We start from the raw sequence: 21,960 nt of genomic DNA on the forward strand, positions 1-21,960 counted from the left end.
TGATCAAAAATTGGGCAGTCACCTGAATATTAATAAAAAACAAAACAACATAAAAATGCATGTAATATAGTAAATCAATTTGTTGTACAAAAAGACAATATTATTTATTGGTTATGATTTTTAGTATAACATTGAATTAGATCGGAGTAGAAGTCTTGTGGTCAGGAGGTTTCTTTCAATTATTCAAAATTGGAGTTTTATTTTCTCTTTCAAATACTGCGGTGAAGTAACCGTAATTTCAATATATCACGTGTCATACAATCTTTCTCCAGAAAATGTCTTCGAATCCTCTAGAAAATAATATTCAGTTGCTCAGAACTTCATTAAATGTTTTATTAAGAATTTTTCTAATAGATCACGTCTTTTTATTTCTCAATACTCATTATTAAACTTTTTTCTTTTACTAGGCAATATATGGTCGTACGAGCAATATAATCGAACATAGAGCTACTCAAGCTCATCTAAGGTATCTTTTTCGTGATTTTCAAACGGATGTAAAAAAATATTTTTGATAACTCTTTTAATAGCCAACGACAAGCGAGCTACGAACCTTCTAAGGAAGATTTAGATGCTTTAGAGTCATTGAAGACTCAATTTCATATAGTATGTGATGAAATTTATCTTAGTTTGGTAAGTAACATTTAATTTTATTTAAAGATGAATTTTGTGAATGACGTGTGTAATCTTATTTATTTTGCACAGCAAAATACCAAAAAAGTTTTTCTACGAGAATATCACGAGAATTTCGAAGAATTAATACTTGAAAATAAACATCATGATGAGGCTATTGCAGAAAAGATGAAAATTCAAAATGAAAAAATTGCTTTATTGAGAAAAGCTCTAGAATTGAATAAATTTTCAGATCAAAATGATAAAATGGATGAATCTTGATATTAGTTGAAAACGATAGGAGTGTTACATTAAAAATTCTATTTTCTTCGGAATTCTTATTGTCATTTTTTTTTTATACTACTGAAAGACTTGATAATGTAGCCTGTGTCTCAATTACCTATAAGAAAAAAAAAGATTACCATAATATATAAAATATTTGAGTGAGAATGCAATAATTATATATTAATATAACCTCGATCGCCTGCTTGATTTCCAAGTGATTTTTAGCAGCTTTGATCCAATCTTCTGCCAATTTTTTTGGCCATCCTTTAAGTTGATTTAATTCCCGCGTCGCAGTATCTAAATCATTTTCATTAAGATAATATTGAACCCTGGAAAGAATGGATTCAACATCGTTCCCTTTTACAAGTCCATGTTTACGGAATAAGATCCTTGAAAACATAGCAGATAAAAGGTGAGCGAATACACCGCCGTCTTCAGGTACTAGAGATGCGCGTCGAACTTTCTCCCTCACAATTGCGAATCGAGCTGATAAATCCGATACGGAATCTACTCCATTATTTGCGATGTTATCATCAATTGTAGACAATACAGTTGTTACAATTTCATCAGTTGAAGTCAAATATTTCATAGCAGTAATTTGATTAGCAAAAGGAGTTCGATGTGGTTGTTCAACCGCATCTTGTAATGATCTTAATGCACACCATAGCCTGTGAGCTTTAAGACTACTGTCCAAACGTTCGGCGTTGTCTACACTTATACGTTCAAGTATCTTAAGTTTATGATTAATGTTGTCTAGCCTTGCTAGACGTCCACCACGTTCTTGTTCAACCATAACTTTAACGTCTCGAATCCATCTTCGTTGCATCTCAGTAGCTTGTCGAAAAAGTGCATTTTTCAATTCTTCATTGTGTTTCGTTGATTCACGAGCGAGTTCACTTTTAAGCTGTTCATAATGTTGTTCATAAAGACGACGTTTTTCTTCCTCGAGTTGTTGTTTTAGTTCATATTCTTTTGAATCATATCGTTGATTGTATTTTTCAATTTGTTCATCTATAGTAGATTGAATTTTTGCCTGATTTTCAATCTTAAGAAGATCGATATGAACTTCAAGTTGTTTTAATTCTTCTTGTGCCCGTTTAATAAGATCATCTTTATCTTTAACATCATAATTACTAAGAATGTTAATAAGTTCATTTAAAGTATTAGTAAGTTTAAAAAGAATCGGATTTTCAAATGATTCTGCTTTTTTATTAACAATTTTTTGGTCTTTATTCAAAATGACATCTTTTGCGGATTCCTTTATTCCAGGTTCCACTGCTGGTGTAGGTTTGAAAGTTCGGATCACTTTATCAACAACTTCTTTACCCTTTTTTTCAAGTCTATCAAAAATTCCTTGTTTTTGAAGATCTTCAACATATTCCACAGATTTTTCGGCACCATAAACATATTCGGTAAAAATATCACGAAATTCTTCATTTTTAAGAGAATAATATATTGAACCACCGTAAGCTATACCACCCAAAAGTGTTACACCTAAAATAAATTTACCGAATCCAAATCCTTTTTTCCTTGGAGATTCTTCTTTAGCGACTTTGCTAGTTTCGAGTTCTTTTCTAATAGCTTCAGTAGGGGCAATAGTAGCTTCCTTAGTAACATTTTTGGAAGTGTCTGTAGTTGCCTTCGAAGTTGCTTCGGTACTGAAAATTCTCTGAAGAGCGTTTAAAAACATTTATCACAAAAATTTTTTTTTTCAAGACTACGAAAAATAAATAATAAAGTGTAAAATGGAACCTTTCTTGTTTGTGAGAATTGTTGTCTCATAATATACGAAAAAAACAAATTTGTAGGCCTTACACGAGCAGCTTGCCGTATAACTCCTAACATGTTTAACATGTTTAGAAACAGTATTTAAGTATACCTTTGTCACTATTATAATATGTAGGTTTCGAGAAAGTTTTTTTTTTTATGTTTGATTATTCCCAGTGTAACAGTTCTCGAAAAATCTAAAAGGAAAATCATTCAATTACTTTCTTGACAAAGGCACGAAGCTGCAAACGTTTACTTAAACAGGCTCTCGCGATCCAACTTTAAAAAAACGACTCACAATGAATGGACTATTCCCTAAGGATACAATTAAGGTAAAATTTAGAATATGTTTTTTTTATTGAGTAAAACTGATTGTTAAAAACAATAGATCACAGCGGAAACTGTTGGGGTTACAAACTTAAAAGACAAAGTGGCTGCTGCGCTGGCAAACGATGTGGAATATAGGGTCCACGAAATAATACAGGTGGTTCGCGTTTTCCAAATCGCCAAGTGTTCCGTAAAAAATTATAAACTTAAACTGTTACGGAACTATGCTTCGAACAGGAAGCGAACAAATTCATGCGTCACTCAAAACGCACGAGACTTACGGGAGAAGATATTAATAATGCTTTACGTGTTCGTAACGTAGATGTATGTTATATAGAAAATTTTTTTCTTTGTTCCGATTAAATTAATTACTTATAATATAAGAATATTATTCGTTATATAGCCATTATACGGTTTTAGTCTGAATGACAATTCAAAATTCCAACGTATTACGAACAATCAACACGATCTTTTTTATGTTGAAGATGACGAATGGGAATTCGAAAGCGTTATTAGTTCGGCAATGCCTAGAGTTCCTACTGATGTTTCTTTTAGTGGTTAGTATTTTTTTCGCCCAAGCAATGAGGAAAATACATATAATTAACGCTTGATTATTATTATTTAAAGCTCATTGGCTTGCGGTAGAAGGTGTACAACCAGCAATACCTCACAATCCAACTCCACCTCCACCGCTTGAAGAAGGTAATAAAATTCAAGTGATTCAAAATTAATTGATCGCTACTTTAATTCTTAATCGTTCTTTATTAAAGAATCCAAAATGGAAGCACGCAAAAAATACGTACCTAAAAATGATGATTTACAAGTTAAAGCTGGATTACCTGTTACAAACAATGTTGAAGTTAAGCCTTTGGTACAACATGTTTTATCCATGGAACATCAAATTTTTTACGAAAAAGTTACTAAAGCTATGAAAAGTGAGGACTCGAGAGATTCAAAAACAAAAGTTAATGTTCTTAATAATCTCGAACATGATACCGGATTAGCTCAACTTCTTCCATATTTCATACAATTTATTTGTGAACAAGTAAGTTTCTCTGATTAGACATTTTGGTATAAAAATACTTCGGTTAATAATAACATGTTAAATTAGATTGGAATACACGTAAGGAAAAACTTTAATGTTTTAGAGCCAATGTTGAAAATGGCCGAGGCTTTAATTAACAATAAAAGTCTTTACTTGGAACCCTATGTGAGTTTATAAAATATTTTTCTTGTCTTTTAATTATGACAATCCTTGTATTCACTTATAATGTTAATATATAGCTGCATAATTTGATGCCGGCAATATTAACCTGTGTGGTTAGAAGGAAATTGGGACTATCTATGGGAGAGAAACATTGGTCTTTACGTGAATTAGCTGCACGTATCCTTGCCAAAATATGTGATCGTTATGGCGGAAGTTACAATACTCTTCAACCTCGAATTACGAGAAATTTAATGAGCTGTTTTATGGACACTAGTAAATCTTTATACACTCACTATGGATGTATAGTTGCTATGGGTGCTTTAGGCCGTGAAGTGATTAGGACCATATTAGTTCCAAATTTGAAAACTTACGGTGATTTACTTTCAACTTATGCGAATGATATTGATCCAATAAAACGTGACGCTGCTGCTAGATGTTATAATACTATTGTGGTATGTACAATATAAGTATTTTGCAATATGTGTGATGATATTTTAATCCTTTATTTATTATAGGACAAATTAGCGAAGTTAAAAGAAACTGTAGATCCCTTGATTGATATTGAATTACAAAAGACTCCGATTGATGATTTACGTGAAAGATTAGAAGATAAGATAGGCAAATATTTTGCGGATGGTGTACTAAGACAGATTGGCGACGAACATGTCATTATGGCAATAATTAATTCTTAGAAGTTTGTCATACAAAGTTATAACTTTATTTTCACCTTCTTCTGGAATTATATTTAAGAATCACAGTTGTTAACACGTATAACACGTATAATAATAAATTTTTTTGGAAATATCATATTAGTATATATATGAAATTTCAAATTATTATTTATTATTATTATTATTATTTAAAAAATAACTCAAATCAACTGTACTTAAGTGTATTGCAATTTATTTCATATCCATAACAATCACCTACAAATATAAAATATGAATAAATGCTGGATTTAAACAACTTATAGCTTATATTGATTCTACTTACATTGCCATTTGCCAAAGTAAATGCTATTTTAGTGCCTAATGCGTCCCAATGAAGATGATATATTGGTGATTCTGATTTGTAAGAAATTTTAGGTTCATAGCTCTGATGGCATGAAAGAAAAAAAATTTCATTACTTTACCGTTAAAACTAAAAGAAAAAGAATATTGAAAAATGATTTCATGTAGATATATTTTTTACCTTAGAATCGATAATTAATAAGTTTTGATCATACGATCCTAACGCTAGAAGTGCTCCGTTCGGACTAAATTCGAGCGAAGATATAATGGCTTGATTATCATTAAACTCTTTAAGTTTTTTACCATTCTCTGCATCCCATATTGTCACTTTATGATCTTGTGTAGCACTTAATAGAAACAAATTATTAATAATCCTTAAATAATCATATTCATTAATTATAAAACAAACATATTACACTTACGTAGCGAGAATATAACCTGTTTCTTTTTTCTTGTTAGTTGACTTCATTGCTTGAGACCATGTTAATGCATGTACGGCACTTTCATGATTAAGTGAATGTATAACCTTTTTATTTTCCTTCCAGATCTATAAATTATCAAATGTATGTTAATAATAATCGTAATAATAATAAATAATGATGATGATGTAATGATAATAATGATGGAATACCTTGACCGTATAATCTGAGGAGCCGCTTGCCAAATAAGTCTTACTAATATCATAGGCCAAACATTTGACTGGTCCTTCATGTCCAGTTAACGTTTTGATCGGATTTTCTTGTTTAATGGTGTAAAACAAGATATTATTTTTTGTACTTGCGGCAAATGAGTCATCACTAGCCCATGCAACATCATATACAGCTATAAAATTTGAATAATTTAGACTATAATTAAATTTTTAATAGCACAAAGAAAAAGAAAGAAAAGGAAAGAAAAGAAAACATAAAAAATAAATATTAACTTTCATGTTTATACTGCCCAACAGTATTCCCACGCTTATCAGTACAAATACTAAATCCATCTTGAGTAACTGTAAGAAGGTGTTCACCTTTTGGGCTCCATTTGATCGTTAACACGGAATTTACTTGGGAGTTGCTACGTAAAGCTCCTATATTTTAATATATTATTTACTATTATTAATTATGTATTTAAAACTTTTCATTCATCCATATATACCTTTAGAATTATAAATACAAGAAAATCCATCCGCATACGCAATAGCTATTGTATTGGCCTCGGTTGGCTAATAGAGATATTAACGTATTAACATTATAACTTAATGGATAATGAAACAAATGCTCTCATCTACTCACGTTCCAATCTAGCCAGCATACATCTGAAAGATTATTTTTAATAAAGCTTTTAATAAGGGTGGGTTGTGCGTGATCTTTTTGCCAATTTGTAATATTCCAGATTCGCGAAGTACCGTCTAAGCTACTAAGTAAATAAGAAAAGAAAATAAAAATTAAATTATAAAAAGTCATTATTCATTATTTGTTCAAAACATTTACCATGTTGCTAAAATGTTAGTATCTTTTGGATTCCATGCGCATAAAAATACATCTTTACTGTGACCTTTCAATTCTATAATGTTGTTAGATGTACTTGGGCTCGGCTGGCTATTTACTAAAATATATATATATATATATGAAAATGGACATATGAGGACGAATTTAATAGAATGGGTCTTTACCATTATTACGCGTGAGTTCAAATTCTGCTTCTCGATCTTTATCTTTAATTCTTTTCCGATCTCTCACACGTTCATCTTTTTTACGATCCTTTCCTCTAGCACGATCTTTTTCCTTTTTTTGTTCTCTTTCTTTATTACTACGCTGCTCTTCGTCAAGATGTTTAATTTCTTCTTCTTCGGTTGAAGATTCATATTTCCGCTTTTTGTCATTATTATTCTGATTTAAATTGTTATCATTATTTTCATTGATTTGATTTGTTTCGTTACCATCATTTATCTCATTTGTAGTATTTTGAACTGTAGTAGTTAAAGATGATACATTTGTTATGCAACGGTGCTTGTGTATTAAATGTATAGGAGCACTACATTTAATCGTAGATTCATCCTGAAAATAAAGTTTCGTTAATTTAGATCCATATTCAAAATAACATGTAATAAATATGTAATTACCGGTAATGCGTGCAATTCCATGTCCATATAAAAAAGACCTTTGTATATGATCTTTACAAGTAGTCCAGTTTCTACATCTTTTTCAGCAATACCCTTTCTGTGGGCTGCTTCTTCAACCTTAGCCTCCATGTTAAAAACTGCAGGTGAGAAATTAAAACCTATAACAGCATATTAGAATAAAATTCATATAAGAAATAAACAGTATAACTCGTAAATATAATAACGAACCTGACTCATGAAGATATTTATAAATTAAAATGTTAATATCATCTGAGGTAACTTGGACATTCATTTTTATCGCTAACAAAACCAAATCAAAAAAGTGGAGTAAAATTTATAACTTACAGGGTTATACAATCACGTGTGTATATTTTTTTCACGGTTGTACTATTTTATTTATCTTGATATATACTAGTCGAAATAAGCATTACAGTAATGGGAATTTTACTAATATTTAACTATAAAATCTTTTGTGCAATTAAAATAAAATTTTATTTTACGAAAACTGCATCATTTCACTGTTATCTTCGTCTTCATCCTCCTGATCATTTGTATCGAGTATAATTATTCTTTTCTTATCTTCACTTAAAATACAAGCTAATCTTCTTGCGCCATTGGTTATTAATTTCGATGGCTTAAATTGTGTGATTTCACGATACTGATGTACTAAGAGAGAGTTAAAATTTTCCATATTCTTTGATAATTTAATTGAAAAGAGTCAGAATCATCAAAGACGTTTAATAAAAAATATAACAACTTATTAGCAGAGCTCTACATACCTTTTGATTCAATATTTGATCAACAACATTGACCCTATTTGATTTTTCTATTACTTGAATGATGTGTGGTCCTGCAACTTGTACAAAATTTAATTTTGAATAGTTCACTTCAGCTATAAAACTTACCTCATTTTCTATAATTCTCAAATATAAAAGATAAAAATCGATTAATAAAATAAAACATTATTATAAATACAGTCAGTATGGAAAATAACCTGTTTCATTAAGCCCAGTAACAATTATATGCATCTTTTCATCATCAAATAATCGCATATCTGTAATTCTAAGATATTCATTTTGCCGCTCCTGGTTTGATAACCTGATGAAGGTGATTTCACTTGTTCGTTTATCAGAAGGTTTTTCAAGTGAATCGAATGCATTTTCCGATTTTAAAGATGAACGAAGAACCCACACTACAAATGCGTTTAAAGTAGTTAATAGAAAAAAAGAGAAATAAGATAACATAAAAGATATAACATTTACAAGACGGTGGCAAATATTGAATAGTTCTAGATAAACAGAATGCAACATATACAAATGTTTGATTTTCCTAATAAATTAATTAAAAAAAATGATGAAAAAACAATAATTTAGTGAATTTAATACAATTAAATATCTTACTTTTGTTACAATTCGCGTATCTAATAATAACGAAAGTGTTCCTTCTGAATCTTCTATAAGATTATCAATTATATCCAAAAATTCTTTTGTATCAACTGAATTAACAACGTTATATGCTGTTGAAGTGGACATTTTATTACATCGCAATATTAACATGTCAGGCAAAGGAATATCTGCTGTTTCTTCAAAATAATCATCTAAGAAATCCATATGCAAGGAACTTTTTATATAAGAAGCAACCTTACTAATGTCAATGCGCGGCGGTGCTTCTTGGCTTTGATTATGGTCTACTAAACTGATATTGTCGAATTCTATATATATAAAATAATTACATTAATTTCATTATAAAATATTGATAAAAAAGAACGTACCATATTGAAGCCACTGTTGAAACTCCATAAAATTTATGTATTTTTCGTCAATCGCATTTAACATATTTTCGAGCCTATTAATGAGACATTCGGTAGAAACTATAATAGAACGAACATATGACTCTGATAGTCCAAGACCTTTAAATCTTTGTTGCCTTAATTTTGCAAAAATAGTTGAGAATAGAAACGCCAAATAAGAGGGAACCAATGATGTAAAGACATACCATTTACAATATCCAATTAACGTACTCAACCGTAAAAGCAATCTTTCACAACCCGGTCTAACATAATGGTGTATGTATTCCCGAATTTGTTCGAAAGACTTTTGGCCTTTATTTTCCCAATCTTTCAGCCCCTGAAGTTATAAGACGCTTCAATATCAATAAATATTAATAAAAATAGTAGACTTTTGTAAATTTATTACCCTCTTAGTAAGATGCATTTCCAAATATTTATGTAGTAAAGAACTCGGTCTTCCAGTGGCCAGAAAATGCACAAACTCTGCAGATAATTTTGAGTTGGCTTTTTTTTATTTAAAATTATGATGAGTTAGAAACATAAAATGTTACTTTCTTTTAATTAATAACAATTGGCCTACCATCATTTTCTAACAATACCGATTGAAATTTATCAATATATATCTTGGCACTTGATTTCATATTTTCGTATTCAGCTTTGATCTGTTTAAAACCTTCGAATATATACTCTGTCAAATATTTGATAGTAGTGTACGTTTGAGATAAAGTTCTTATTTCATTTTTACGTGCGTGAAGCAAGCCTGTGTTAAGAATAACTTCAACTAATTTATCGTTAGTCGAAGTTTTGGATTTCACGGCTGGAGAGGTATAACTTGCGCGAACAAACAATATGATGTAAGAGAGATCAGGTGCAATTGAAGCTTTTATAATTTTTGCACTCTAAATTGAGAATATCAATTTAATTTATCTTATCTATTATGCATGACTGTCAGCAAAGAAGAAAAAACACAAGCCTGTGACTTTATATGATTAGATATTGAGAGAGGTAGTAACTGATATATGCCATAAACGCTAATGTAATATAAAATAAAATTTCATTTTTTTTTGTATTCATTATAAAATTTTCATAGTATAAATTATAAATTGAAAGGAAACCTCAGATGCAAATTCCCAGATGCGTCCCCCGCTATCAATAAATCAATAAGATTGGAAGGTTCATCTTCAAGTTCATCCTCGTATGATTCGTTTATGTTTCCCAAAAGATTGCTAGATTTTTTAAAGAGATCGAATATGAAGCTACGGATTATATCAAAAGTGTAAAGAAGTATGAGCAAATATACTCACCTTATTGGCTTTGCACGTGGAATTGTGTTAAGTTTAGGTAAGTGTCTCTGTACAGGATGTGTACTAAGATAATTAATCTGATAAGCCAGAATAATTAATAATAAGTCTAAAGCTAAGAATTTAAAAAATTATTCATTTGAGTGGTTAATAGAAACCTGTTGTTCGTTCACATTTTCATTATCACTTTCATTCTCCTGAACCCAAATCAGAAAATTTATTGCGGATGATGATATTGAATTAGTTTTTAGTTTTGGATCAGTAGATTGTGGAAATAACTCATGTATCATTTCCAATTTATCAACGTTGTAAAGTCTAATGGCACCACTTGAATAACCCAAAGCAATTACTTTGCCTGATAATGTATCAATTCATAATTTATATATTTGGCACTGAACTCAAAGCTATGCAAGTATTCTGAACTATTACCGTCGGGTCTCCACGTTAATACCTCCACTTTGTCTTCGTCATGTTTTTCAGCTGGTAAAGTCCAAATTTTTTCTAGGGAGTTAAACCACCTAGCTACCCAAACAGAATCTGTTTCAGTACAAACTGCGAGTAAATCCATTGTTGGACACATTGATATTAACTTTATAGGATCATTAACACCATGTTGGTTCATTAATCGAAATGACATATGAGAAGCAAATTCTTCATGTTGGAATATCATTTTTACAAAATAAAAATAACAAAGTTTCGTTTATTATGTTTATTACGCGTTTTTTTTTAGTTTTTCAAAAACTGATTATGTAAGATAAAAAACTATAAATGGGCTATCTTGAAAATTTATAAATTTATCCGATATGGTTAAGAGTTCTCGACAAAAATTTAAACAAAAACTTCGAAAATCTATTACAACACCAGCTTTCAGAAATAACTACATACCAGCAGATCAAAAAAACCATGATGAATCAACGAACCAAGTATCCACATTACTGGATAAGCTACGTAAGGAAGCTCGGTTCAATAATGGAACTGCTTCAGCGAATATTTCATCCACCTTACCACAACCAGCGTTTAATTATTTAATGAGAGAGCATGCTGAAAGAGAACAACAAGAAAGAGGAGAACGAGAGGCTATGAGACAGCGAGTATCTGGTCCAGCACCACCCAAAAGCTGGCAAAAAGCCCGGAAAGGTAAAAATGAATCAATAGAGTTACTTATTAAGGATCGAAAGGAAAAAAGGAGGGCCTGGGATGGTGAGGCAATTTGCCAGGACTATTATTGTACACATTTTAAATATGTATCTAAATAATTTTTGGTTTGATATTAAATTAACACTTGATTACTTTCATAGGTCCAACCCTTCCAATGCGTAAAACTCTAACACTTTTGGAAATCTGTTCAAAAACAGTAGCTATTAATATTAAATCTTACATATCATATCCATATTTTGCAAATATGCCAACTCATCTGAAGCAGTGTATTCTTTCGTCTTTGAGTATTTATAATCCTCTTACCGAAGAAATACTCCCATTATTTAATACGGATACTGAATATGAAGAATTAGATCTTGCAAACAGTACTATCAACTTAGAAAGTTTCAAAAAATCTTTTTGGAAAATTGTCGAAGAAAAAGATTTAGTAGATAATTTAGTTAAAAATTGGGAAGATCTTGCAGATCAAGATGAAGAAACTGATATTATATACTCTAGAATTTTTGGCAAGCCAATGGATATTACAAACGATGATGATGATTCAAGAAAAACGAACAAACTTATATCTAAACTTCCAAAACTTCGAAAATTAAATTTGGGGTTTACTCATAATATTTCCGGTATTCCTTTATCCATCTTGTTGGTTGCAACATTACCATTATTAACACATTTGTCAATCGCTGGATGTTTTAATCGAGAGGATGGCCCGCATTCTTTACGTATTCTTTCAGGTTTAATAAATCTTTTAGTTTTAGATATATCTTATTGTGAATGGGCAACGGATCAAATTTTATTACAATTTATAAATTGGGATAGAGATTTGAAATCGCTGAGAGTTTTGGTGGCAGTGAATTGCGGTAGTTGGAAGGATGCGGAAGTCGTAAGAAAGAAATTATCAGAAAATCGAAGATCATTCGAACTTTGGACTGAACAGTAAAAAAAATGCAATCTCATAATTGAATTGAATTGAATTATAATAATCTCGTTATTTATTATAATTTATTATAAACTAAATAATCGGTCGATTAATAGTTTTAGGGTTGAAACTTTAATAGATTTCTTTATTTAACAATTCATCCTGATGAATAACATCTAATTGTATAGTTTTAAGTTAATTTCATATCAGTATATGATATAATACTGATATGAGATTTAATGCATACTTTCTTTAATCCCTCTGAATCATCTTTGAATATGTCTCTTTTTTTTTAAATAAATCGCGATAAAAGTCTTTTCTTATGTAATAATTTTATGTTGTTAATTAAATCATTACAAATGATCGTTTAGTTCAATATGATGTAATTATTAAAAATTATAAAGCCCATAATTTCACCACTTTATCTCTTCCCCCAGATGATAAAATAGAATCTTTAAACTTTACACACTGTACCTGCTGTGAATGTCCTTCAAAACTCGAATGTTGAAAATTAGTTCGATTATAAATCTAATAAAAATTTATCAAGTTAATCCCTTTTCAATAGTAATAAATATGTGTATATAACTAACCTTTATATCATTGCTACCAGCACAACTAATTATTTTGTTAGTATCAAATTGTAAACTTGTGACGCTATTATCATAAGAGAAAGTATCAATTATGGATCCTGTTCTTAGGTCCCATATCTTAATATCAAAATAACAATAATAATATAAAAGCAACATTAATTAATAATCTGAATAATAATATTAAGTATCAAAAATTTCAAGACATGAATACCCTTATGCTTCTATCAACACTTCCGCTTACAACATGACGGTCATCAAACTGAAGACTAGTTATGGGTCCTGATTCATATAAACAAATTATTGCTTTTAAGTTTAGCTTAAAATCAAATAAATTTATAATATTTTCTAACCTGTATGGCTTAATAGAGTTCTATGTGCTTGACCTGTCCTTACTATTACACAGAAAACATAAACGGTTAAAAGTTAAAATGATACATATATAATTTTTTTTTTAAAAAAAAACACAGATTGTTACGTACAATCCCACATTCGTATTGCGCCATCTTCAGTTCCACTTGCTAAACCAACATCTCGGAACTGCAAAGCTCCAATAAATTCGCCCCCGTCAAATATATAACTATCAAATAAGAATCCTGCTTGTCTACGTTCAACTTTAGAGCTGGACATGGCCCACAAAATGTCCATAGTCAAAATACATTGTCCTGTTTCCATATCCCAATGCTTCATAGTCTTATCTGAAGATCCAGATACCTTTCACAATTGATAAAACAAATAAGTATTTAACTAATCTTTTTAATTATAAAAAATTCCATAAGATTCACTAAGACTCACAAGACTGTTATTTTCAAAATATAAACAAGTAATTGATTTACTGTGTCCTTCCAATGAAGCTATCCAACAATTATCACCAATATTTGATAATCCATTTGCTTCATGTACCGAAGCTGAAGCGAAGCTTAATTCTGATAAATTTGTCACGGATTCGGGGTGAGATATTAGCTTAGATAAATCCCATTGACGAATTGTTTTATCTCGTGAACCTGTCACTAAACGGGATCCATTTACTTGCAAACAATTAACTACATCTATTTAATAAAAAATATGGATACACAACAAAAATTAATAATGCATTTAACTAACTAATACGGTTAACAGAAGATTAATTATTACCTTTATGTCCATCTAAAATACCCAAACAGCGATAATTATTCAAATCCCAGGCTCTTAGTGTATTATCTAAAGAAGCCGTGATAAGTGTTCCACAAGATTTATCGAAATCAAGGCACGTGATAATATCATCATGACCTTCTAAAACCTATATAAGTTTTAAGTAAGAAACACTGCTATAAATTTTAATAATTACATGTGATGTACCTTAATACATGTTCCATGTTCATAATTATGTTTTGCGGCACCTTTTCCTACATTATAATAATAAAAAAATATTAATAAAAATCTAAATTTAGCAATAATTTTCCACCAATATCAGGAAGGTAAGGTAATGAACCTTTTGTGCGCATTCGTCTTTCACTATTATTATTTTCGGGGTTAAAATTGGCAATCTTTTCATCTAAGTCTCCCACTAAATTAAAATTATCAATATATTATAAAAGAAACAAAGAATCACTGCTAATAATCAAAAAATATAATTTACGTTGACTGGATAGTTCGATCTGTCTTTCGTTATATTTTGCTAAATTCGTTTCCAGGTTTAGTTTTCTAGCCGTCAATTCTGCGATTTCACCTTCGATTTTTTTAATTTCGGCCTTTGTTCGCGACTAAATCAAATATACGTTAATTATAAATAACTCGAAATATACGTAATACTCCTTTAATAAAAATATACCTCTTGCATTTGTATTTTGTTATTCTCTCTTACAACTCTATCACGATCCGCAATAAGTTGATTAAGTGGTTTATAATCACCATCTATCGATGCTATTTATTAATATTAAATATAAGACTTATTAAAAAGATCAGATTTTAATAATAAGTCTATGTAAAAAAAATAAATAATTACAGTTGGCTTTCCTTTTATTAGAAATAATTCATTACCTATATCAGACATTGCATCTTGTGAACCAAAAGCTTCAGCTAAAAGACCTCTTACTTTTCGTTTATGAAACTTTGATTTTTTTTTAGAATTATTTGGAGACTCAACCTCTTGAAAAGTTGCTTTATATCCCTGAAACAACGATAAGGGAGCTTTAGATTCTGGTATCTCTGAATTAAATAAAATATCATCGGGCTTTGGAGTAGTTGTACTTGTTGAAATGTCTTCTAAAGAAATAAGTTTGTTTGAACCTTCTTTTGTATGACGAGTGTTTCCATTATTATTTACAAGTTGCTGTATGCGACGTTGATCCATTAACTGAGGAGCAAGTTCAGATAGAATATAAGCAGTATCTCCCTTTACAGCACGAGTTGTTAAAGGGGAGAAAAGCATAGATGCTGTGGTTGACACGGTAGTTGACATTGTACCAGTTACCGTATTCGCGATACTTTCAAGGTGCAATGATGGTAAAAAGTCATTTAGACGAGAATCACCTAAACTGGAGAACCGTTTTGAATCTCGGTTCGTATTTGATGATAAAGAACCTGGAGCATTATTAGCCGTGCTCATTTTTAATGATTCTCATCTACACATCTGACAAATTTTCGAACGGTACCTTTAGTATTTTACATCTAATCTATTTTTATAATTCTATTATGTAATATAACGATGCAGGTTACTGAGTGAACAAAATTAAGCTTATATATCACGTGATATCTACATTTGTAATCAATACGTGATTTATAATCTTACCGAAATTCTATTTTTCTTCCAAAAAAGTATAAATATGGGTAAAAAAAAATTTTCTTTGCCTAAAAACTTTGGTACTGAGTTAGTATCACATAAAAATTTGATTTTTTTTTCGAAACGTTTTCTAGTAATATTTATTAGGGAAAACAATGGGTCGTCGTCCAGCTCGCTGTTACAGATACTGCAAAAATAAACCTTATCCCAAGAGTCGATTTTGCCGCGGTGTTCCCGGTATGAATAACTAATTATAATCTATATTATATGAATATATTATATTTAATTTTTTTTTTTTTTTTACAAATTAGATCCAAAAATTAGAATTTTTGATTTGGGTCGAAAAAAGGCGAATGTGGACGAATTTCCTCTATGTATTCATCTGCTTTCTGATGAACATCAACAACTTTCTAGTGAAGCATTAGAAGCCGGACGTATTTGCGCTAACAAATATATTACAAAATTGGCTGGTAAAGACTCTTTCCATTTAAGAGTTCGTGTTCATCCCTTCCATGTTATTCGTATCAACAAAATGTTATCATGTGCTGGTGCTGATAGGTAATTTAATTTCTTTACAGATGAAAAAAATATGATTTTTTTTTAGTTTAATGTCAAATCTTTAATTTAAATTATAGATTGCAAACTGGTATGCGAGGGGCTTTTGGTAAACCCACAGGAACCGTTGCTCGCGTTGATATCGGGCAAATAATTTTCTCTGTTCGCACCAAAGAAAATAATAAGCCAACCGTTATTGAAGCTCTCAGACGTGCTAAGGTATTTTAGAATTTTATAAAAAAGAAATTATATTATTGTTGACTAAAAATGATCGGTATTAATTTGTTTGTATTTATATACAGTACAAATTTCCTGGACGACAAAAAATCATTGTGTCCAAGAAATGGGGATTCACAAAATTGTCTCGAGAAGAATATATGGAAAAGAGGCAAAATGGTCTCTTGCAACCAGATGGTGCTTACGTTAAATATTTATCGCATCATGGTCCTCTTTCAAAACATCTTGCCCAAATCGCAGCTACTTCTTAACAAATATAAATAAAAATTGATTTATCAAAGGATAATTTTTTAAGAAACCTGTCTTAAAAAATTTATTAAATTATGATAATAAATTGTTCTTTTACAATACATATATTTTTTTTTTCTAGTTATTATTTTTTCATCGTCTTGCTTGGGAATATCTATGGAGCAAATGTTTTATAGAGTAAATCCCAAGATATTCCTAATATTTGAGAATCATCTTCAACAGAAAAGCAACCTATTACACAAACTGGATCTCCCTCTTTAAGAGGAGCTGATAGACAATCTTGAGGTCTACCATACGGATGTATGGTGAACGAATCCTAAAATTCGACATTTAATATAAACAACTGGAATAATGTTGAATTTTGTCTAATGAAAAATTTTACCTCATAATTTGAATCATCATAACACCATTGTGTGTTATTAGCATTAATTGATGAATCCATGAAAACGGTGTTTTCTTTCTTATTCCATGATAAACTAAATTAGTATTAGCAAATATAATATTATAATCAATAATGTAATAAATATTTGACACAAATTGAAATATTAAATAAATAAATCGTACACAGTTCCTCCAGCTCCGTGTATTTTAAATGGATTTTTGCATTCTGGATAATTTTGATGCAATAAGCTTATGTAAAATTTAACTTGACTGGGTATACTGGAACAATCATTTAAATACATTGGATTTGTTGCCAAATCTAAACATTTCCAATGGTATTCTATTATAAAGCAAAAGTTTAGTTCACTGTAATGTGACAGAAGGAAAATATATAAGCAGATTGTTAGCATTACTATTTTGAATCGAGTTAATTGAAAGCCCAGGTATACTTGGACCACCATGACTGTGAGAACTACGACGAGAAAAACATTCTTGAAAACAAAATATGTTCAAAATTATTATAATAACAAAATAATTTTTGAAAGACATTCTATGTTAAAAAGTAAAAACGGAAAACAAACGGTAGAGGAAAGCAAAAGTATAAATTTATTTCTATATGTAAGTAATATAATTTACAGTGCATATTTTTCTTAATTTGGAAGTTACATGGTAATATATCGTACAAGAAAGGAGCCTTCACTGTAACACCACACAAACATGAGTGGTAAAAATTTATACATTTGAAATTCTTATTTACATCAGATCAATATATATATTAGCTGTAGCTGATAAGAACCAAGAAGTACGAGATCCACGGCGCGGACCTCATTAATAGGTTGAACAACTTCTTAAATATCTCCATTCCTTGCGCCCCAATGCTCACTGTAAAAATTTGGTAAAACAATAATGATGGAGGAAACGACGATAATTGTCCCAATGTGGCCTCCATTTAAAGACTTACCTGAGGTCAAATCTTTCATCGGCGTTATTTTCGCTGTAGCTGGCAATGTAAGCTTCTTACTCTTATTTATTCATACTATTTATTATTTTTTGTTATTAATATACTTTATCTTCTATATAAGATTTTGATATCGGTAGCTTTGAATATTCAAAAAAGCGCTCATAATGAGCTACAAAGGCTCCAAAGGCTCCAATTAAATAACTTCAATTCAGGTTCAGATTTTTCGTCGCGTAGTTTACATACTAATAATGACGAATATGAAGTTTTATTAGATCCAGAACAATATAGCGAAACAAACTATCTTCGTTCTAAAGCATGGTGGGCTGGGATATTTTTAATGATCATTGGTAAATAATATTTATATGACTTACACACGCGTTCACTTTCCATGTTATTATTTTGGGCGTAATTGTTCTTTTTCTTTATTTAGGTGAATTGGGAAATTTTATGGCTTATGCATTCGCACCAGCATCGGTAGTAGCTCCTTTAGGAACAGTTGCTTTGATCTCTAATGTTATTTTGGCTCCTATCATGCTAAAAGAAAGATTTCGTAAGCAGGATTTAATGGGAATCTTTATTGCAATAATTGGAGCAGTGGTGGTTGTGGTCAATTCAAAGTCAGACGAAGTTAAGGTACTTATTAGTTGAATGATTCTGCCTTATAATTGTTTAGAATTTATTTAGATCAAACAATTTATAATTTTCAGCTTACGCCTGAAGCCATATGGACCGCTATTAAAGAGACACAATTCATAATTTATTTTATAATCACGGTGACATTGGCTATTTTTTTAATGTATTTATCTGATAAAATTGGACATAAAACGTGTTTTGTTGATCTATCTCTAGTCGCAATTTTCGGTAATTATTACAAAGAAAGCCTTCAATGGTCAAATCTATTGTTTTTACGTACTTATATATATGTTCCGACAATTTAGGTGGATATACTGTATTGGCGACAAAATCTCTGTCATCTATGTTGACAATGAAATTTGTCGCAATGTTTACCTACTCTATAACTTATCTTATATTGATAGTGTTAATGGGTACAGCAGTACTTCAGATTAGATTTCTCAACAAAGCTTTAAAACAATTCGATTCAACGGTAAAATTATTTGATATTAAAAATTTTTTTCAAGATCTTATTATTAAATTAAAACTCTCATGTATATATATAGGAGGTCATTCCTATACAATTTGTTCTTTTTACAATCTCTGCGATTATAGGCAGTGCTGTATTATACAATGACTTTGCAGATATGAATTTCTGGAAATTTACTGGATTTTTTATTGGATGTATATTAACATTTGTAGGCGTTTATTTTATAACATCTAACAGAAGCGAATCTGAAGGATATTCACATCCAGTTCCTAATAATTTATCGAGTGGTTCTGTAAGGAGTAGTAGAATGGTAGATCCGTTACGTGCTGTATTACCTGTCTTTCCTGACGAACTTAATGGCGGTTCTGGTGAATTTAATAGACAGTATTCATCATTTAATCAAAGTTCAGTTGCTACGGGTATTCCCCGTAGACATACATTAACTGAACCAACAGTTCTTTCCTCGACTCCGCTTTTAAATGGTTACAGCTCTTTGAGAAATGACGGAATATTAAGATCATTAGGAGTTTCCGCAACTTCCTTGACTGCTGGAGTAAGTCAAGCGTTAAATTCTGTGGGTGCTCGTCATTCGCATGCGTTAGGACTAGGTAGAATCAGAGAGTGTTTTATAATATTTGATTATTATTATTTTTAAAAAAATGGGTTAAATATATTATTCTTTTTTATCTAAATATTATTAGAACAAGTATTTGAAAACTATAAAGGGATAGGAAAGGATTATGGCGCTCATCGTCGAAGTATGTCTGTTCCTCCTGGTTTAGTTTCTCGTGGAGTTGATTATTCAAATTATCAAAATGGTAGAATAAGTAGCCCTCTAGCTACGAACGCTGAAGATGACAGTGAAAGTTTTGGCGCACAGCCAAAATCTTATGCTAATTCATCTTCGTATAGCAATTCTGAATATTCCGATTATACAGATACTGCACAAACTGACGACGACGCAAGAACGATTAGTGGATGGACTATTTCAACAAATGGAAGTAATATAGGAAATTATATAGGGGATGAAAGTAGCACTTATGAGGCTTTTCCTGGTACTAATAATTATTCTGACGACATGAGCGATTTACCAGATTTGCCTTTAAGGCGAGATTACGGTGAATTGTAATAGAAGTGAAATGTAAATTTTTTTGTTCTCCTCAAAAGTTGAGACTTGTTTTATTAATTGCCTTATTTATCGATAAAAGAACCTGTCATTATAGCGAACTCATCAATTCTTTTATTAACTATTTATATAGGATCATTTCAATTTTTCATCAAATATTTACCATATTATCTTTTTTATAAACTATTGGACTTTTTTTTTCTCTATTTATTTATGTAATATTTATTTTTTCATTTTACATGAACAATATTTAAAAAATAATTTTATAAATATTTTAGATATTAAAAGAAGTTATTTATTGCTAAAAAAAAAATAACTTTAGCCCTGTTAATTACATTAAATTAATACCTTTTACAATATTTTAGCTGATAATAAATATATTCGTAATTTGATATAAAATTTACATATTTTCTATTATAAATTATAATATAAACAAATATTTACCTAGAAATAGATTTATTTCTAGAATTCTTTTTTTCTATTGAATCTCTTTTCTTTTTTCCTTCAACTTTCCTCCTCTGTCTTTTCTTCGTTCATTACAGATAATTTATATTTATTTTTTTCTTTAAATAATTCTTTCTCTTGATCTCTGCTTTCTTCATTATTATCTTCTCCACTCTCTTCACTTATTTTTTTAATTTTATCATCTAAAATTTTTTCAACAACAACATCATCATTTTTTTCCTTGATCGTTTTTTCATTAATTATTTCTAAATTCTTTTTATTTTTTTCGTCTTTAATATTTTTTCCATTTTCCTCCTTTTTTTCTACCGTCATTTTATCTCCTGCAATTTCTTTTTCTTTTTCTTTAACTTCAATAATCTTATTTTTCTCCTCAAATAAACTATCAACATCATCATCTTTTTCTACATCTTCAGAAATATTTTTACCATCTTCAATCATCTTATCTTCAATATTATCTTCTTTCTTTTTCTTGGTCATCTTTTTTAAACTCCTTTCATTTTCATCAATTATATCATCCTCAACGTCATAATCTCTTTTTTTCTTGGCGACCTTTTCAATGTTATCTTTGCACTGTTCTTCAAACATATCATACTTTTCTTCATCATCAATATCCTGTATTTTTTCTTCATCCATTTTATCTAGATCGTCTTCTGGTATATCAATTTCTTGTTTTTCATAATAATAATCTTCATTCATATCGTCATCTTCTTCGTTGTCTGCTACCTCCAATTCTGCGTTATAAGTAAATTTAATAGGAACCAATTTGGGAGAATTGGCATTTTCCTTTTCTATTTCCTCTGCATTATAAGCGAAACTAATAGGAACTAATTTTGGAGATGTAGTAACTTCCATTAATTCTAATTTATCTGTGAGTGTAATTGTATTAGATAAAGATGGGAACGCATCAAGAGATGATTGCACCGTTAAAACCTATAAAAAATTTTGAAATGCCCAAATATATTGTCAGAATTAACAGAAGAATAAATGAAAAATTGGGAATAATTTATTAAATAAAAGAAAATTAAGGAACGACATAGAACTTGCTTAGTAGTTGTTCTACTTG

General features: G+C 30.1%; 10 protein-coding genes across 10 annotated transcripts; 5 read left to right on the plus strand and 5 right to left on the minus strand.

Annotated features, from left to right (window-relative positions):
- The first annotated feature begins 159 nt into the window (after positions 1-159).
- Positions 160-1,159, plus strand: OCT59_006477 (uncharacterized protein). Its single transcript, XM_066141291.1, has 4 exons — positions 160-329; positions 408-466; positions 528-630; positions 703-1,159. Exons 1-4 carry the CDS (start codon positions 276-278, stop codon positions 889-891), a joined length of 405 nt encoding a protein of 134 aa, XP_065998095.1. The 5' UTR covers positions 160-275; the 3' UTR covers positions 892-1,159.
- On the minus strand, positions 809-2,748 carry OCT59_006478 (uncharacterized protein; the record flags this gene model as incomplete). The annotated part of the gene is made up of 3 exons (XM_025309598.2): positions 809-1,009; positions 1,085-2,563; positions 2,647-2,748. The coding sequence occupies 3 exons, from the start codon at positions 2,746-2,748 to the stop codon at positions 965-967; spliced, it is 1,626 nt and encodes a 541-aa protein (XP_025167845.2). The 3' UTR covers positions 809-964.
- A 212-nt stretch (positions 2,749-2,960) lies between these two features.
- Positions 2,961-5,163, plus strand: OCT59_006479 (uncharacterized protein; the record flags this gene model as incomplete). Its single annotated transcript, XM_025321839.2, has 9 exons — positions 2,961-2,993; positions 3,050-3,145; positions 3,226-3,312; positions 3,392-3,545; positions 3,616-3,690; positions 3,759-4,033; positions 4,100-4,198; positions 4,273-4,647; positions 4,711-5,163. The coding sequence occupies 9 exons, from the start codon at positions 2,961-2,963 to the stop codon at positions 4,885-4,887; spliced, it is 1,371 nt and encodes a 456-aa protein (XP_025167843.1). The 3' UTR covers positions 4,888-5,163.
- OCT59_006480 (uncharacterized protein) lies at positions 4,671-7,610 on the minus strand. Its single transcript, XM_025321838.2, has 12 exons — positions 7,538-7,610; positions 7,310-7,467; positions 6,860-7,244; positions 6,678-6,792; positions 6,480-6,603; positions 6,343-6,409; positions 6,128-6,274; positions 5,837-6,027; positions 5,628-5,752; positions 5,387-5,552; positions 5,189-5,290; positions 4,671-5,121 (listed from the first exon to the last, which is right to left on the minus strand). Exons 1-12 carry the CDS (start codon positions 7,599-7,601, stop codon positions 5,098-5,100), a joined length of 1,668 nt encoding a protein of 555 aa, XP_025167842.1. The 5' UTR covers positions 7,602-7,610; the 3' UTR covers positions 4,671-5,097.
- Positions 7,611-7,805: 195 nt separating this feature from the next.
- On the minus strand, positions 7,806-11,069 carry OCT59_006481 (uncharacterized protein; the record flags this gene model as incomplete). Its single annotated transcript, XM_066141293.1, has 14 exons — positions 7,806-8,003; positions 8,089-8,222; positions 8,304-8,501; positions 8,572-8,638; positions 8,710-9,020; positions 9,081-9,235; positions 9,305-9,435; positions 9,505-9,602; positions 9,679-9,997; positions 10,072-10,129; positions 10,214-10,324; positions 10,403-10,479; positions 10,558-10,754; positions 10,829-11,069. The coding sequence occupies 14 exons, from the start codon at positions 11,067-11,069 to the stop codon at positions 7,806-7,808; spliced, it is 2,295 nt and encodes a 764-aa protein (XP_065998096.1).
- Positions 11,070-11,202: 133 nt separating this feature from the next.
- On the plus strand, positions 11,203-12,799 carry OCT59_006482 (uncharacterized protein; the record flags this gene model as incomplete). The annotated part of the gene is made up of 2 exons (XM_025321837.2): positions 11,203-11,626; positions 11,698-12,799. 2 exons carry the CDS (start codon positions 11,203-11,205, stop codon positions 12,492-12,494), a joined length of 1,221 nt encoding a protein of 406 aa, XP_025167840.1. The 3' UTR covers positions 12,495-12,799.
- Positions 12,594-15,673, minus strand: OCT59_006483 (uncharacterized protein). Its single transcript, XM_025321836.2, has 12 exons — positions 15,080-15,673; positions 14,871-14,962; positions 14,679-14,802; positions 14,532-14,606; positions 14,399-14,445; positions 14,195-14,339; positions 13,856-14,109; positions 13,543-13,774; positions 13,414-13,455; positions 13,275-13,342; positions 13,064-13,180; positions 12,594-13,001 (listed from the first exon to the last, which is right to left on the minus strand). Exons 1-12 carry the CDS (start codon positions 15,645-15,647, stop codon positions 12,870-12,872), a joined length of 1,896 nt encoding a protein of 631 aa, XP_025167839.1. The 5' UTR covers positions 15,648-15,673; the 3' UTR covers positions 12,594-12,869.
- Positions 15,674-15,871: 198 nt separating this feature from the next.
- OCT59_006484 (60S ribosomal protein uL16) lies at positions 15,872-16,969 on the plus strand. Its single transcript, XM_025309599.2, has 4 exons — positions 15,872-16,058; positions 16,133-16,379; positions 16,457-16,595; positions 16,679-16,969. Exons 1-4 carry the CDS (start codon positions 15,977-15,979, stop codon positions 16,862-16,864), a joined length of 654 nt encoding a protein of 217 aa, XP_025167838.1. The 5' UTR covers positions 15,872-15,976; the 3' UTR covers positions 16,865-16,969.
- On the minus strand, positions 16,886-18,485 carry OCT59_006485 (uncharacterized protein). The gene is made up of 4 exons (XM_066141294.1): positions 17,657-18,485; positions 17,427-17,583; positions 17,245-17,338; positions 16,886-17,178 (listed from the first exon to the last, which is right to left on the minus strand). Exons 1-4 carry the CDS (start codon positions 17,790-17,792, stop codon positions 17,017-17,019), a joined length of 549 nt encoding a protein of 182 aa, XP_065998097.1. The 5' UTR covers positions 17,793-18,485; the 3' UTR covers positions 16,886-17,016.
- OCT59_006486 (uncharacterized protein) lies at positions 18,004-20,829 on the plus strand. The gene is made up of 7 exons (XM_025321835.2): positions 18,004-18,251; positions 18,326-18,551; positions 18,635-18,837; positions 18,912-19,065; positions 19,143-19,309; positions 19,383-19,914; positions 20,008-20,829. Exons 1-7 carry the CDS (start codon positions 18,150-18,152, stop codon positions 20,433-20,435), a joined length of 1,812 nt encoding a protein of 603 aa, XP_025167836.1. The 5' UTR covers positions 18,004-18,149; the 3' UTR covers positions 20,436-20,829.
- Positions 20,830-21,960: the final 1,131 nt, after the last annotated feature.

The sequence above is a fragment of the Rhizophagus irregularis genome, chromosome 14, assembly GCF_026210795.1.
Source record: "Rhizophagus irregularis chromosome 14, complete sequence".
Lineage (NCBI taxonomy): Eukaryota > Fungi > Glomeromycota > Glomeromycetes > Glomerales > Glomeraceae > Rhizophagus > Rhizophagus irregularis.